At 35.8% G+C, this 18,862-nt stretch overlaps 1 protein-coding gene across 1 annotated transcript in view; it reads right to left on the bottom strand.

The window, feature by feature from the left end:
- Positions 1–18,862, bottom strand: part of GABRA4 (gamma-aminobutyric acid type A receptor subunit alpha4) — a 73,711-nt gene that overhangs the window by 53,305 nt on the left and 1,544 nt on the right. The window contains exons 3-6 of the mRNA XM_008017485.3: positions 6,012–6,079; positions 4,088–4,308; positions 3,744–3,826; positions 910–1,053 (exon numbers count right to left, since the gene is read on the bottom strand). Coding sequence (XP_008015676.2) covers positions 910–1,053; positions 3,744–3,826; positions 4,088–4,308; positions 6,012–6,079 — 516 coding nt within the window. The remainder of the gene's footprint in view (positions 1–909; positions 1,054–3,743; positions 3,827–4,087; positions 4,309–6,011; positions 6,080–18,862) is intronic.

Genomic DNA, 18,862 nt, shown 5'->3' with positions numbered 1-18,862 from the left:
TTTATAAAAGAGGCCCCAGTGTGAACACCCACTCCCTACACCTTGGGGGTCCCCATGTGAGGACTTATTCATAGAAGGTACTATTCTGTGAACAAAGAAATAGGTCCTCATCAAACACTGAATCTGATAGCACCTCATCTTAGACTTGTCAGCCTCCTGAACTATGAGAAGTAAATTTCTGTTGTTTATGAGCCACCCTGTTTGTGTTGTTTTGTTACGACGGCCCAAACAAACTAAGACAACTATCATCAAAAATATTTTTTTCTGGTGACATGTGTATGTAAGGAACAGTCTTAGAACAAGCAATAATCAGCTAATTTTTCCACTAAAAATGATTAAAAACTAAATTCTGTAATTCTTTCTATTCACATTCCAAAAGAAAAGAGAGACTAAGAATCATCAAAAATAAACATCCCCCGACTCATGAAATAACTTTAATGTACACCCATAATATACTTTGTAATTAAGCTTGAGATTTTTGTTTACTTTCAGAAAACAAGAGAAGGTGACACCATAAAATTGGGCAAGATAAAATAAAATTTTTGGAAAGCCCCACAAAAATCATCAAAAACCAAAACCAAAAACAAAGCAAAGACAAAAAACAAGATCAGACTTCCTACCACATAATTTTGTGAAAATAATTTTAACATATTTGATTACTGGCTTTCATTTCTGAATACGAAAACCAACTCACTTTTAGCATCTTACTAAATCGGAATTTATTTTAAACTAAAGTAAGATTATAAATATAAAGAAATTATGAGCTGTAACTCATGCATCAACTCTATTTCTGGAAAATGTTTGTTGTTCTCCTGAAAAAAATAAATAACTATTTCAATGAAAAAGTCAGGAGAAAACTCTATTGCTAACACCAAGTAGCATATCAGCTTTAATTATTACACATCTCACCCGTAATCGATTTGATGGTTTCACTTGATACAGTTTGCCCAATCAAATCATATTGAACTAAGCTGGAAGACTCCTTTGGCACTTCAACTGATTTCTCAGGACCTTGTGTCCAGGTGTAGATCATCTCACTCTTTGGATAGGCATCTAAAAGAGAGCACAGAATGTGGTTAGAGTCGATGCTCCTTTTTCATCCGCATCAGTGGTCAACACTTAAAAACAGTACTTGTTCAAGAAAGATGGAATAAATGAAAACAACGTTCACTATAATTTAGTCAAACATGTTTAAAACTTAGAAAACTAGAGATTAAGTAAATACCCTTGCAACTCAACAGCATTTATTTTTTATGCCGAATAATTGGAGGAGGAGATATTAAAACTGAGGCATCTAAAATGCTACATATGCACCAATACACTTGGATGTGTGTCCATGCTAGTAGGATAAACAGTTCAAAAGCAGATATATTAAACTACCAAAACCGTACTGTCAAGCTCTTACTTCTTTCACTTCTAATTCACTTCCAGTGCTTGACCAATACCATCCTAACACAGTTCTGCTATTTAGAAACGTACCATGTGCTGCCTTTAATAATACAATAACAAAACCAAACAAATTCTATTGTTAGAAGAGTTCCCCTGGCGTCACCTCTTCCAAACTCTGCCTTTGGGCAATATCCCTGTGTTTGGGGACCATTGTACAGTGACAACTGGCTATGTTTTTTGTAAAGCTGTCCAGGGAATATAATTATACAACCAATTCCACTACCTTTAATTTCTTACAATCAGGACATTTCCCCTTCCATCTTAAACAAATCTCTCCCAGTGGCAATTTAAGCCCATTTCTATTATTTGGCACTCTGTTCAAATGGAGACCAGCTGCTTGCTTACCAGTCTACCCATAACAGACAGCTTGGCTCACACACAAGAAAGTTCAAAAGAACCAAAATGGATTGTGTGCCAACCTCCCTCCAAACCATCCTAAAATGGCTATAGCATAGTAGCTCCTCAATGGAATAATTTCATTCTATGAAAGAAGTTGACACTTACGAGCACCTTACAAAACAATGAGGCTTGTGTTGTCATTTTAGCATCATTCAGTTATATTATCTGTCAGCCTTTATCTCCAGAAATATATTCACACTTCAGTAAACTGTTACAGCCTCTGTATACTATGTTCTTGTCTATGATATTGCAAATTAAGTATCCTTCCCTTGGCTACCCTTACATTGCTAGAATGACCTTTATCTTTCCTGGTTTTTCTAATTCCTCTGAATTGTAAGCATGGGGGTTTAAATAGTGTTATTTTTCCCTCTTTCCAGAGTAATTAAAAATCCTTACCTGCTGAGTATGGTGTGCCTCTCTTTTTAATTCCCAATCCAAAAACATCCGCTTCCAATGTGCAATTTCTTTATTTTATACCAACTCTGATTGAACACTAACTATGTTCAAGTCCTTCTGAAGAGGGCTTTTTCTGAGAACTAGAGGTTGGGATGCAGGGAGTGAAAAGGACTTCCTCTACGTGAGAACTAATTTGGGTAAAATTTGAATGATTACAGCACAAATGGATTTTAATTCTGGCCCCAATGAGATCACACTGTCTATGTATTTTTCTGCCTTTATCTTCTCTCATTAAATTATTGGTAAGAGAACATATTACTTTCCCTGGCTTCAAGTTAGCCCACTGAATATTGTGATTACTAAGGGTTATAAAAAGAATAGTGACTGTCGATTCTCATTAAGTTAAGCAATGAGCGATGATAACAGCAGGCAACAGTTTCAAAATCAGTGCAACTAAGAATCTGAAGCAATAGTAAAAGCCAGCATCTATTTTTGGTAGATTCTGATTGAATTGAAAATGTGAGGCAGACCTTAGAAAAGGCAATCACATTTTGCTGCCATCTCAGAGAAGGGACCTTAAGGGAAGGAATCTCATATTATTTTCTATCCATTCATCTCATCCTGTTGCCTTCATTTCTACAAAATTTCCCAAACGTATCTATTTCACAGTTTCTCCTCTAGTACCATCCTAGTCTAAGCCACTGCCATATTTGCTTGTACTAAAACAACAGCCTCCATTTCTCTGCTGCTTCCACTCCAGTCTCTCTACCACCCATTCTAAAAAAAGTAGAAGTGGAACTGTAAAATGTCAAAGAAAGCTGCATTGTTTCATCAAACCTTTGAAAGGCTTCCCATAGCTTTTAGATAGAATGCAAACTCCTTAATGTGGTATATAAGGCATTATATTATCTCAGACCACACCCCTACCATGCTTTTGCTATGCTTCAGTCACTGTTATACCAGCAGTGCTTGCTTCTGTCATTTCAAGCTATACGATGTCAGGAAGCTCTGAACCTTTTAAGGACTTCCTCCAAGTTGGCTGTGAAGGACTCTGCTTACAATAGAATATCTGTCTATCTATCTATCTATCTATCTATCTATCTATCTATCAATCAATCATCTATCTCTCCAAAGTGATATATATTATAATTAAATAAATTATATATATATATTTACCTATATAATTTGTACTTTCTGTGTAACATTACCAACATGTAGAGTTCAGAGGTCCCTAAATTTCACCACTGATCACCAGTCAATTGTGACTAAGAGTACTTAGATTATCTGTTAAATAGGTTTTTGTTTGTTGTGGGGAAAGGAGGTTGTTTTTATTTCTTTATTATAAAATAATAGTTAATGAAATCTCCAGAAATAAAACCGGGCAGTTTTTGTTATGGACCATGACTTAAATGTTGGATTATGAAAAATAAAATACATATGTAAATATCAGCTTGCATGAGGTAATCATAAATTCTAACAAAATTTTTATCATAACTTACAACTCCCGAATTTCAAAGGGCATGCATGACCATCCATGGGAAAATCCACCAATCTCATGGGACACTCCGCACTTATGGTGAGTCTATGATGAAAAATGCAATTACATAAAATCAACCCTTTTAAAAAAATAATTATGATTTTAGATTCTAAAATAGGAAGGAAAGGAGGGAAGGAGGAAGGAAGAAAGGAGGGAAGAAAAGGAAGGAAGGGAAGGAGGGAAGGAGGAAGGAAGGAAGGAAGGAAGGAAGGAAGGAAGGAAGGAAGGAAGGAAGGAAGGAAAGAAGGAAGGAAGGAAAGAAAAGAATAAAAAAGAAAGGGAAGAAGTAAAAAAAAAAAAGATTACCTCATTGTGTATAAAATAGTACCATTTCTCATAATTCTAAAAAGCTTATTTGGAGCTGTCATATTATGTGAGACAGATTTCTTTCCATTCCTGAAGAAAGTATCAGGGGTCCATACTTTTGTTACCATCATATTGTTCAATCTCAAAATTTCAATGGGGCCATCATATTTTAGTCTTTTGTCAATCCATGTCTGTCTGAAGAACACATCCATTGTGTATTCCTAGGGCAATTATTTTGGAACATATTTAAGTCACAAATGACTACATATAAGTATGTGAAAATAATGCATTACATTCTGTCCTCCTTCATGCTCATAAAAAAGATCATTGCAAATAAAATTAATAGGAGCAGGAATGATCTTGAATCAATGGAGCAAAAAGATTCTCAGCAATTAGAGTAACTTTTATCCATCCTGATGTCTTCATCTTCTGCATTCATAAGAGAAATAAATTACCACACATACTCATTATCTAATAATACATTTGCTATAATTTAAGAAAACCACCAGTACTAGGTAGTTACAGCTGTGTTTTACTTTAGACCAGATAGCAAAAATCAGTTAATGTGTAAAAAGTATCATGCATAATTAATCATGTAATTTTAGGCATTTTAAAGACCAAGTAATATGTGTAAAAGATATTTTACTTTCACAAAGTTTATTAAAATTAGTCAAATAACTCAAGGGTTTCGAATTACTAGGAGCTTTAGATCAAGGAATAAACTAAAGTTTTTTGTCATGTAAACTAAGTATATTTAATATAGGATAGCACAACTGTATGAATGAATTCTTCCTGACCAGTGCTTGGTATTCTAAGCTCTTAAACATGAATGAGAAGGAGGGAGAAGGGCTAGGATGGGCAGCAAGCAATTAGATCAGCATGAAATACTAAATACAACGAAAACTACAAAATAGTGTACACAACTAGTTCATACTGAAACTAATTATCATCTCTAATTTTCTCCCCCCCAATAGTTTCCTAAACAAAAAACAACCTGGCACGGTGGCTCATGCCTGTAATCCCAGCACTTTGGAAAACTGAGGCGAAAGGATCACCTGAGCTCAGAAGTTCGAGACCAGCCTGACCAACATGGAGACACACTGTCTCTACTAAAAACGCAGAATTAGCTAGGCGTGGTGGCGCACACCTGCAATCCCAGGTACTCAGGAGGTTGAGGCAGGAGAATCACTTGAACCTAGCAGGTGGAGGTTGCAGTGAGCAGAAACTGCGCCATTGTACTCCAGCCTGGGCAATAAGAGTGAAACTCCATCTGGAAGGAAGGAAGGAAGGAAGGAAGGAAGGAAGGAAGGAAGGAAGGAAGGAAGGAAGGAAGGAAGGAAGGAAGGAAGGAGAGAGAGAGAGAGAGAAAGAAAGAAAGAAAGAAAGAAAGAAAGAAAGAAAGAAAGAAAGAAAGAAAGAAAGAGAGAGAGAGAGAGAGAAAGAAAGAAAGAAAGAAAGAAAGAAAGAAAGAAAGAAAGAAAGAAAGAAAGAAAGAAAGAAAGAAATGAAGGAGGGAAGGAAGGAAGGAAGGAAGGAAGGAAGGAAGGAAGGAAGGAAGGAAGGAAGGAAGGAAAAGAAAGAAAGAAAGAAAGAAAGAAAGAAAGAAAGAAAGAAAGAAAGAAGAAGAAAAGACAAAACAAAAACAAAAAAAGCTACACCCCAGGTTGTGCTATAGGAACCAATAATAGGAAAGTTCTTCTCTTTGTTTAGAATGACCCTAAATCAACAAGCACTCAAATGTTACAGCTGAAATGCAAATTGAACGAGATTCAATGTCTTACTCTTTATACATTCTTAAGTTTAATTAGGGGTTCTTTGGGTTTCTGGCTTTGCGTGATTGACAACGAAATAAATATTAATTGCCCTCTTTTCTACATGTTTTCTTCAAGACTCAAAAGGTAAATTAAACTTCGAAAATACCTACCATTTCAACGTCAGAAACAGGTCCAAAGCTGGTGACATATATGTCAGTTTTCACTTCTGTAACAGGACCTAGCGGGTATGAAGTGAATAAGTGTGGAAAAAATAATTACCAATTTTACAGGCTTGGATGGTTAGATAATTACAGAGTAAATACAGATATGATATATCATGTTTCTATAAGCATCTTAAATTTTCAGTGAGATAATGAATCTCTACAAAAAAATGTAGACCAAAGCACAACAAAACCAGAAAGCAGTGTTTACTTACAGGCAAAAAGAAACCCTAATTACTTACCAGGAACCTTTCTTAAATATACATCACCCCTGGACACTGTTACAACAGGCAATGCAGAGACACAAAAGTTTTTAACCTTTGTGATATTTTATAGTCCACCATCTGATTGGCCTCTATAAAGAAGTGAGCTGTTAAAAAGGGGAAGTGTGGCCACAGGAGCAAAGAAGAGAAAAATCATAACAGCTGTAAGGGCTGTATCCTTGGAGAGTTGAGGATACCAGTAAATAATTTTAAAAATGATTCATGTCACCTTTATCAAAAGGCACACCATCCACTACTGATTGGAATCAAAGACAAACTTTTTTATAAGTGACAGCTACTTATGCTCTGCCACCTACTAACTGTACAACCTTGTGCAAGTTATTTAACTCCTCAATAGTAGCAACCACAACCATCAGGCAAGATTTTGATAGCGATCAAATGAAATTGCTGAAATAAGATGCTCAGCAAAGCGACTATCTCATGAAAGTACTCATTCCATATGAGGTTCCCTTTGCTTCTGACAATGGCCCCTATTGAGACTCTTTCCTGTATCTAAATAAGACTAGTTCATGAAGCACATAGGTGTTTTGGCAGAAGAGAAATGTGGGAGCATAATGACAATATGGCTAACATAGATTTTAGACTAGGGAACACAATCCGGGTTTAGCACAATCTGAGTTTAGCATGAAACTTAAAATCAGAAAGTTTGGAGTTCACTTTTGGTTCTAACATCTTCAAGTCATATATCCCCATAGGTAAAGATATTAATGAGTATTAATTGCGATAATACTTGTAAATCATTTTCCCAGTCTCTAGAATAGAATATGCTCAATAATGATAATAGTCATTATTATGTATAAAATAGCATTTTAATACAAACAAAAATATAAAAATTGTTGCCACTTGAACATAACTTCCTTAAACAACGGTTTATAATACTGTATAGCCAGAGGCTAGATATTCCATAGGAAGAATGATATCTGCTATAAAGATGAAATAATTTCTCACTTGGATTCTTGCTTGGGAAATGGGATTCATGCTAAAAAAAAAAAGGCAAAGAGAAATTGGTATTACTTAATGCCCTAGTTCTAAAGTTATCCTCATAAAAATGAATCAGAATATTTCTTCTTCTAAAGAATGAAGATTGATCCACACAAAGAAAGGTAGCTCGAGGGAGAATGAGAAAATTCCTTATTGAATAAATATCCTAAGAAAAATAAAGCCTTAGGCAGTATAGTAAGAGAAAAAGTCTGGATCGGGCTTATCTATCATGAGATTTAATTTTTTCAACACTGCATTTATGGAAAGCAGAAAAGTTAATTAGACTTTTATTTGAATGAAAATTGGAGAAAACAACAGCAAAACATGGTAGTAATAAGCTCATTAATGTCAAATTGTTTCAGGAATAGTTAGGTAGTCCAGGAAGCAGGTAATATGTGCTGAACCCTAGAAGATAGCAATTTCACTCAAATAGGTTCAACAGTGAAACAAATCACTATGTTAGTTTCTTAAGGACAATTGCCAGAGTATTAAAAAGCAGAAACACTATGTCATTGCAAGTCAGGGCAAGTGGTGATAAGTTACTCGAATAATTAAGGTTGGTTATGTCCTGGCAACTAGACTATTTGACAAGATTCTTGAGAAATCAAAAGTTACTTTGATGATCGGTTTAGGGAAGTGGTTCTGATATATCTGTTAAAACACAGATTGTTGAACTCCACACCTGGATATGCTGATTTAGTATAGGCATAAGGTGTGGCCTCACAATTTGCATTTCTAACAAGTTCCTAGCTGAGGCTGTTCACTTTACTCTATTTTACAGTGTTCATCTGTTTTCTAGGATAGTATTTACAACACCGTGTGCTATAAAATATTAATATCACAGGTATTTCAGGTGAGCGAGGAGTCTAGGAGAGAAAAGAATTAGGCCAATGATATTTTTCCTTATACATTTATTTTAAAGTGTGTGGGTGTATGCTAATTCTTGTAGTTCTATAGTTACAATGATTCCATGATAAGAATGAACATTTTCCAATTCTTGCATAACACGCTACTTTCTCAATGATTCTTGAATAATGTTTTGTGTTCAAAATTATAACCTTAGTATTTGTGACATTCATGATTCAGTATTTGCCTTATATGTTCCTATGGATCTTTGAGACCGAGTGAGATCCTAAAAACATTTGATTGGTAAAGGGATTTCCTTCAGACATTCATTCAATAAACGTTTATTGAATGAGTGCCAGTTGTGTGTTGGGTTCCCTGCTAGGCTCTGATGCTACATTGGTAAACAAGACTCAGGAATTCCCTGCCTCAAAGAGCTAACATGCCATTGGGGCAGCCAGAGTATGAATACAGTAGTAAAATGATAAACTAAATGACAGAATGCTATCATTTCTAAGAGGAAAAATACAGGATGGTAAGAGAGTGAGAGACTGGGAAGGCCATTCCTGATTTGCAGTCACAGCTGCTTCTTCAAAGCAGTGACTTTTAAACTCAAACTTGGAGAATGAGCATGAGCCCTTGCAAGAGCTCGGGAAGCTGGATTCCAGGCAGAGAGAACTGCAAGAGGACAAGATCAAAGACAGGAAAAGGGCTGAGTGTATTCAGGGACTAGAAAGGGGGCCAGTGGGGCTGAAGCAAAGCAAGGGAGGGACAGAATGATGATAAATAAAAGTCACAAAGATAGAATGAAAACCAGGGTACAGTGGATAGAACACCTACCCCCGAACTCGTATTCTAAAAAGCAGCATGTTTTAAGCAACACACTTATAATATATGCTATGGTGACTGTAGTTAAAACTACATGGAAAATAAGTTGTAAATATATCAGTAAAAGATGGGGAGCTACATAGAGTATTGTTATGAGCTAAATTGTATTCCCTCCAAAATCCTATGATGAAGTCTTAATTCTTGGTACCTCAGAATGTGATCATATTTGGACATACACTTTTTAAAGAGACACTAACGTTAAAATGAGGTTACTAGGGTGGGCCCTAATCCAATATGACTGTGACCGTATCAGAAGTGTAGATTAGGACACACACACACACACACACACACACAGAGCAGAGACAATGTGAACATGGACAGAAGATGGCCATATATAAGCCAAGGAGAGAGGACTTAGAAGAAATCAATTTTGCCTATACTTTGTTATCTCCAGAACTGTGAAAAATTAATTTCCTATTGTTTAAGCCACCCAGTCTGTGGTACTTTGTTATGGCAGCCTTAGAGAACCCAAAGGTTAATCGTTTTTCCTATGTTTTTTCTTGGAGCTTTCTTCTTCTGATAATTCAGTCTGTCTCTGTCTTTACTTGCAGGTTGTGATAAGAAGTTTGATTTGTATCCCGTAATCACTGGGAGACCACTGAGGGTTTGAAGTAAGGGAGTTTATATGATTAGATTATATATTTTACAAAATTATTCTGACAATGGTCAAGTTGAGAGTTGGTGATAACAGCTTGGACTAGGGATGTGGCAGTGGGGTTGAAGACTGGACAGATTGAGGGGCAGGTGTGCTCACAGGGTGTGGGTGTTTTCCAAAGAACAATAAGCAAAGTTACAATAATTACTATTTATTAAAGATCAATTATTTGCCAGGTAGGTTATTAGGTTCTTCCCATATACTATTTCATGTAATCTTCACGACACCCTCCAAAGGCACTATCCTCATGAGAATGTTATGGATCTGGAAACTGAGTTCACAGAGACTAAATAATGTATGATAGAGCCAGAATTCTAATCCCCTTATATTGATCTCCAAAGCATGTGCTAGCTTTACTATACTATATAACATCACCAATAATAAACCATTAATTACTTAAGCAAATGTAGAATTTCATATCTAGAATATAACATGCTATACCTACATTTCCTGCTTTGTTCGTTAGTTTCTAAAGTATTTTCTCACAGTGCTTTTCACGTCTTTACTATTATTCCTATTACTGCATACTGCCTGCGTCTTTCTATCTGTAACAGCAAAGGCAAAATCTTAATCGTTTTTGAAGTCTCAAACTAGCACAACGCCTTGCACGTATTAGGCGTTGAATAACTGTGTTTCATCATGCTCCTAATATCATCCCAGTAGTGATTTAAAAACCCATCAAAAGAAAAAATTAACAGAATTACTTTCCACAGCAATTAAACTAAAAATATTTCCCATTTTTAGAAACTGTGTCTTATTTGTATTTGTATCCTCTGGCAGGACCAATCACAGGTTTTAAATGTATAAGGCCGCTGATAAATCGTCAATGAATAATGGTCACCATGTAATTAAGAATAACTCTTAGAGACACCTCCCCTAATACGACAGTTTAGGATGTTCAAATCAACCTTACTAAGAGTATAATTACATGGAAACCAGATAATTTTGAGCTTGGAAGGATTTCTTCCCATAATTTGGTATGCATTTGTACAACATTAAAGACATCTTTTAGTTTACAATTCTACTTTGTTGGTAGTAGGGATACATTTTTTAATACCGAAAATATGGTTGACAGTCTGTAAGGCAAACAAGATGATTCAACAGTTTTTGGGAAAGAAAGAGCCAAGACCAGCAAGATCAAATTCAGGGAAATATTCCCATCTAATTAATGAGTCTAACTTGCTGGGAAAGAGGGAAGGCAATTAACAATGAATCAGATAATTTCCCAATTTACTTAATTTTAGCAGTACAGATATGGTTAAAGGGTGGAATCATTTTTGAAATTTCATCTCCAATAATGATGTCTAATTTGCTGCTACATCATGAGAAAGCCTAGGGTCTTTTGCTGATCTTGAAACTAGTCCATCCTTATTTTCCATATTGCCTTTCCAGCCATGCACTTGAGGAAACATTTCTAATTATCCAGCCACCTACATCACACATCCACCATCACCTTACAAAATACTAGTGACATATCTCCAAAAATGAAGACACTTGAAGCGATACAACAAGGAATCCTAAATGAAATACATAAAGAAATCTCTTCGCTTGTCATTTACAAAATATACATATACGAGCCTTCCTGAATACTAAACAAAGACGAGAGATATCCATTGATTCACTGAGAAAGCAGAAAACACTATAAAGTTCTAGAAGTTTCTTTCACTTAGAAGACATTAAAGATTAGTGCCTCCCATGTCATATAATCCATCAATCCTGGTCTACTTTGTAAATAATTACAACCATCAAATCAATAAAAAAAGTATGAACAACAACAAAAATAAAATATTGGCAAACAATAAAAACAAGTAATTCACAGAAAGAAAATTATCATAGCCAATAAAGATTGGAAAAGATATTCAACCACATTAGAGCATAGTGAGAATCAGAAAAATTCAAATCATTTCACAATAAAATGCCATTTTAAGAAATACCATTTCAAGATATATATATCTTGTGTTAAAGAGGGTATCTGGATCCTGAATGTCATGTTCATTGTAAACTGTAAATGGGAGTTGATTTTGTAAACTCATCATGAAAAATAGTTTGGCATTATCTTGTCAACTCCCACTTACACTAAGATCCAGAAAATCCATTCCTTGATATATATGCAAAAGAAACTCTTGCACATTTACAGCAGGAAATTTGGGCCAGGATATTCACAGCACCACAATCTTGGAAACAAGCAAAAAGCCTACTGCCAACAGAGCAGATGAATAAGCTGGTTTCTATGCAATGGGAATATCACACAGCAGTCAAAATGAATGATCTATTGCAATATGCAACAATAAGAATGATTTTTAGCAATATATAATTAAGTTAAAAGCATCAAAAGATTATATATAGCAAGTTCAAAACAATTAAATATTTAAAATAAACTTTTAAAATAAAGAAGTCAACCTAAAATGACATTCAAAGGAAAACTAAGAATTTTAAAAGGACTTAAAATCATGGTTACTTTGGGTGGGGAAGATAGGATGGAGGAGACCACAGAGCAGAATAAAACTTGTCCAAGTCCTACACTTTGTGCTGGTTGGTGGTTTAACTGGTATGTTTATTATATTTTAATAAATGATTGAATAGATGAAAGGATGTATAAAAAGAAGGTTATGTATCAGCCAATAATGAAAGTGTGTCAAATACCAAGAACTATTAATCTAGGTTTCAATTCTGTGTACCTGTGGCTTATAGAATAAATATGTAAGAAAGGCATAGACTATAAGGCAGTGATATTTAATGATATATACAAATGCAATCAGATGTATTTTCTCATCTAAAAGAAGTCTAACAACTCAGTGAAGTATTACCCAAATATCACCAATTTTCTAATATCCTGTAATCTAGATTTTAGAGTGTCTATTTCAGGAAACACCAAATGCAATGGATACATCCTAACCCTAAAGAAAATGTAAATATATAATAGCACCGGTATGTTGTATATCTTTTTTTTTTTTTTTTTTTTTTTTTTTTTTTTTTTTTTTAACCAAGAGCATAAGAAAGTAAAGTTGTGGCTCTGAATTCAAACTTCTCTTGTTTTCTCAAAGACATATTTCTTTTAGCTATGCCTTCCCTCCAATCTAATGCTAAATATTCTCTACTAGATTATTCCCAATAGAACAAAAAAAAAAAAAAAAAAAGAAAGAAAGGAAGAAAAACATGTTATGGTATAACCTTGAAAAACAATAGGCAAACTTTTCTCTTTCTCTTCTCTATTATATTTGAACTTCTGAAAAAAAACCAAACTATCAACAGTACCTCTGATTTTTCTTATTCACTCCATCATCTATCTCAATAATTTGTTTTTCATGCCTAGGATCCACTTCCTTTTGTCAGTACCATGAGTTTTTCCTTATGTACAGCATTGTTCCTGCCAACTTTAAAAGTATTTTTTCTTTCTCCCATTTTTCTACCTCCTTCCTTCTACCATCCCAATTTCTCTGCTTCCTTGTACAAATGCCCAGAAAAATCTTATTCCATTCTCTCTTGAATGCACTCAATCAGACTGTCACACCTATCACAACACCCAAACGGCTCCACCAAAACAGTCAAAATCAGTGAAGATGTACATATTGCTAAATCCAGTGGTCAATTTTAAGTTCTCATCTTTCTTTATCTGTCAGGAACATTTGACTAAATTAATCCCTCCTCCTTTCTTTATTTTTTCTTTATTTTTTCCCCCTTACATTTTACTTTAATTTTATGCACACTTCCTTGGTTTTCCTGGTACTTCACAAGCCACTCCTTTTAAGTCTTCTTGGGACAAAGGTCCCTCCTCTCCTCTCTGGAGCCACCTCCTAACTTTGGAGACATCAAAACTCAATATTTGTACATCTTCACTATCAAACTTAATCCCCTGTAATCTTCTTAGACTTCTGGCTTTAAATATCATGTATATTGACATACCCATGATCCCTGAATTTCAGGTTCATCTCCACCTGATATGTAATGGACATCTCAAAGGTACCATACCTGCACACAAATTGCTCATCTACGCCCCTGGTCTACTTCTGGCACCGTCTTGACAACTCCATTTTTCTAGGTGTCCAAATCAAAAACTTTGGAATCGGCTTTGACACCTCCCTTTCTCTCACATCCCACGTTCTAGCTGTCGTCAGTCGACTTTAATTTCAAAATATCCAGAAGCCAACCATTTCTTGTAAATTTACAAACTTCTCTGCAACCAGCTTGGTCAAAGTATCCCTCATTTCTCCCCTGGTTTATTATGGAAAACCTTGCTGCATCTGCCCTTGCCTCTGACTGCCTGTTCTCAACATAAGGAGAGCCTTTTAAAATTAGTTCAGGCCTTGTCCCTGCTAAAATCTTTCCAGTCACTTTTGATCTGACTCAGAGTAAAAGCACAGTCCTAATCAGCCTGCAAAGCTGTACACAACCTTGTCCTCTTATCACACTGATCCCCTTTTATGCCTCAGCCCTGCTAAACTTCACTATAGGGACCCTGACTTCCCTGCTTAACATGTTTGCACTTAGAATTCCTTCTCATTCATTAGAAGACCCCATCCCAAATGTGGTTTATGCTTTTATTTAAGTACGACCAGTGTTCAAATAGCACCTTCTTAGTAGAATCTCCACTAATTATTCTACTTAAAATTGCAACCCCCTCCCCTGCTTTACATTACTCTATAGCTGTTAACCAACATCTGGCACACACACTGTATTTTACTTATTTCTGTTGCTTATTTTCTGTCTCTTCCACAGTGTGAACTTAAGAGGGCAGGAAATCGTGCAGTTCTCCCCAACTTTAAATAACATCAACCTTGCCCAATTTCTCAAAATAGAAATAGAAAAGTCATTTTTTACTTCTCTCTTTTTTTTAACATCCAGATCAAGTCAATCGCCAATTCTTTGTTGAAGTAAACCTCCAAAAAACTCACTTTAATCAACTTACATATATCCATCTTTACTACCTCTACCACTTTTTTCCAAGCAACTGGCAACTTAAGAGAACTAAAGCTAAAGTAACAAAAGCTTCATTGGGCTCCCTGCTTCCAAGTTCCCCCACTTCCTTTTCTAAGTCTTCCTTTATGCAGACAAGATGGAGCATTTTTCACTCTAAGTCAAGCCATGTCATTCCTTCCATTTAGAAAACTCCAATTGCTTCCAGGTTCACTAAGATAATAATTTATGCTCTTTTACAGGGTCCCCAGAGACCCTACGAGACTTGGCCTCTGTTTACCATCTCAGTTAAACCTCATGAGATTCTTCTTCTTGCATTCTGGCTACAGGCATGCTGGGCTATTCTTACAGTCTGCATCACACTAACCTATTATCTACCTTCAGACTTTGCACTTAATTGTTTTGTTCCCTCGGAGAATTACTTTTCTCTTACTCTTTTCATGCCTGACACCTTTAGGTTTTAGCTTAAAAGACTTCCAGGAACAGCAAATCTGAAATAGATCCCTCACCCATTTTTTTTCCCGTTTAGCATGCTATTAGATTATCCCATAGCATTTTCATTTAATTATTTTATTATTTCTTTGTTATTTTCATCTCTCTATAATGCTTAGCTGTAAAGTCTGTGAGGGCTCATATCAGATTAGAATGATATCTTCACAACCTTACATTGTTCCTGACATATAGTGGTCTCTCAATACAGATTGGTTTCACAAATGAATGATTGAAAGAATGAGACAAATTGGAAGAGAATGAAGTTTTATGTTGCCGAGAAGTGCTCTTTTTGCCTATGTATTTTTAAAAGCATTTCTCTATTGACATTTAATTAATAAGACTAGCACAAGCTACATTAACTTTTAAATGGAGATACATAGATCATTTGAAAACATTGCAAATACAATTTGATTTTTGTGGGGAAAATATTCCAACTTAACCCAAATGCATACAATTTTCTGTGTTTTCTTTGCTATTTGAAAAGTTATTAAAGCTTTAGAATAAAAGTTCTTATCTCACTTCTTCAGAGCAAATGTAATTTAGCTTATTTTAAGGTCCTACTTAGTAGCAAGAAGGCATGTTCAGGAAATTTGACTCTTGATAAACAGGGCAAGGCAAGAATGCCTCAGAAGTGGATATAGGACCAGCTGCCCGACTAAGGTTTTAAAGATGAGGGTGTGTGTTGTGACTTTACCAAGAAGTAGCTATAGAATTGGTGGGCAATTCATTACAAATTTTCTCAGCCTGTTTTCTAACAGAAGGATGATGCCTGTCTTACTTATCCCTTTGTGTTGTTGTAATAATCTTAGTAAATAATGTGAAGTCCGCTAATGCGAAGTCCTACTATGTAAGTGAATAACCTTACAAAAATGACTCAAATTCTTCATCCCCATTTCAGAGAGGTTGCGGAAGATGATTCAAAGGCAATGATCTGTATTTGAAACACTTGTTATTCTGGATCATGTGCCTCAAAATATTGAGCTGTGTGAAAGGCTGTGCAACCTTTCGATAAACAGAAAATGAGTAATGGCAGGTTTCCTAAACCATTTCCTGGTAGTCAGTAAATACCTTAGCTATGCATTTTTAAGAAAGCATATAACAGTGTTGAAAGTGAACAAGAGCTAGGGGATTATTTTCTGACTTCTTTGTGGAAGGTTTCACTTGTGTGCTATAGCCACACAGGTGAAAGCTACTTCAGGATGATAGCAACTGATTTGTCAGAGTTTGAGAGGACTACATCCTCTGGGAAGTACGAAATCAGCTTCTCTCACCATGACTCCTTCCCTCTCTTCTCGCCTTTTCCCCTTTTCTTCTCCAATGGGAGAGTGTAGGAGACAAGGGAGAGGAGATCCTGGAGGCATGTAAAAAAAGGAAACCATTTCAGTTCCTTTTATTTCCCTATCACAAGCTGTGCTGCTGAGTTAAAAATATGTAATTTAGTTTCCAAATCTATTTCAACCCCTGCCTGGCCTACTGAGCAATCACAAACCATCCAATTTCAATTCAAATCTTTGCTTTTAGCTTTGTTTGAAATGGAACACAGCAAAGTTGTATAAACAGATATAAAGTAAATGCCCCACAAAGAGCAGAAGCAGGATTATAGGAACCAGGAAGTAAATCCATATTTATAGCCTACTAGTCAAAATCTGGATTGTTTTCATTTTATTTTTAAAATACCAAATTTTCCACAGAGTATCTAATGTCATAGAAGGGATCTGACTTGTGGTATCTGAGAGTCTGTGCTAATGATGAAGTTTCTCATTGTTTTCCGTGGTACACATTTACAACTTCATGTAAACAGAAAACACATTTTCTGCAGGTGAGAATCACTATTCCTCTGTCACATTTGGAATACTACACATTTACAGAGAATTACCCGCTTCTAAAAAGTGAATCACATTTACCACAAACACTTATCAGCAAAGCCAAGAAACAAATAAACAAACAAACAAACAAACAAAACCCATGTTATGCTATTTAGTAAATGTTTAAATGGTTTACCAATTAGTAATGCTGGAAGTAATGTTAATTCGACCCCTTCTCATAAAACTACAAAAATGTTTTCAGGTGGGTAATGCAGAACTTTTGGCAGTGACAAATTACATGACTAATAATGTCCTTGAGACATTTAGTAGAATTACGATTAACCAAAACCCAGTAATGGCTCACATATATTGTTTTCACTTATGTTATTGTCAATATAATGGTATGGGAGAGAGCAGATGGTAAGAAGGATCCATCTACAATGGATCCCTTCTTCCTTTTGAATTATAGCTTGCATTATAGCCAGCTGGGCAGGTATTATTTTAATTTTCAACATTTATAATCAAACAGTATAGTTTCAGTTCTAACTTTTCACTTTGATTTATGTTCTGGTATATCAATTTTCTGAATGAATATGTAAACTACACAGGACTGGATACTTTTCTTATTTTTTTTCTTCACTTGAAATGTCAAGTTTCAAACGTTTATGGGCAGATAAATCCTCTTTTATTGATATACTATTGCCTTAAATGGTATCACATCATCTGAACCATGGTCCACAACACTATTTTTGATCTAAAATGGTAATTTCCCAGTCACTTATGGAAGATCATGCATTGACAAATGATTCACCCCTTTTCAGATTTGCATGAAGGCGAATGCAGTGCAGGCAGCCTATCCCTGGAGAGGCAATGTGAAAAGAAGCAGGAGAAACTTTCATTCTTCTCATCTATTCTTATCACTGTCAGCATACAAATGCTGGCCCAGCATGGCTCATGCCTGTAATCCCAGCACTTTGGGAGACTGAGGAGGGTGGATCACTTGAGGTCAGGAGTTCAAGACCAGCCTGGCCAACATGGTGAAGCCCCATCCCTACCAAAAAGTATATTTAAAAAAATTAGCCGAGTGTGGTGGCTCGCACCTGTAATCCCAGCTACTCGGGGGGCTGAGTCAGGAGAATCGCTTGAACCTGGGAGCCAGAGGTTGCAGTGAGCCAAGATCAAGCTATTGTACTCCAGCCTGGTTGACAGAGTAAGACTCTATCTCAAAGAAAGAAAAGAAATATACAAATGCTGAATCAATACCCTCAATGGGTTCCCATAACCTTCTCATAAAATCCAAGAAAATAATGGTTTGGAATTCAGAAGACCTGATCTCATCCTATCATTGATGTACGACGTGCCCTTGTATACATCACTTTCCCTTTGTAGACCTTAGTGTCGCCATCTGTTAAATGAGACTAGACACCAAAGAAGCACCCAACTCTACTCTATCCAACTTTATTTTCTCTCCACCAACTCTTTCTAGCCTCAGGCCATACTCCTACTCCACATCACAGGCTGTCCTGCTCCCCATTCTTACCTTCTCCATTCTCCCAACATCTCATCTCCTACACACCCTCAATAGGAGGTATAAAGTTGTTCCATGCTTCTAATATTAGATGATACTCATCACACAGTATCTGATACCATCCCCATGTGCACGGCTTTGTTTTTTTAAATATACAGCCTGCTCTGGGTTTACATCCTTCTCCTCCCACTTGTAACTTGGACTAGTTACTTAACTTTCTAAGCCTCAATTTCCTTATCTGTAAAGTGGGGATAGTAATGGCTTTCAAAGGGTTGTTGTGAGGGTTAAACAGAGTAGTAATGCCTACAAAATGCCTGGCATATGCGAACATTTAATTAAATAAATACAATATTACTAGTTGTTATTATTGTTACCACTTGAATGTAAGCTCCTTTAAGACAGAATCTCTG

This window comes from Chlorocebus sabaeus, chromosome 27 (genome assembly GCF_047675955.1).
Source record: "Chlorocebus sabaeus isolate Y175 chromosome 27, mChlSab1.0.hap1, whole genome shotgun sequence".
In the NCBI taxonomy this organism is placed as follows: Eukaryota; Metazoa; Chordata; class Mammalia; order Primates; family Cercopithecidae; genus Chlorocebus; species Chlorocebus sabaeus.
Note: the sequence above shows the minus strand (reverse complement) of the source record. Positions and strands in the feature narration are given on the sequence as shown.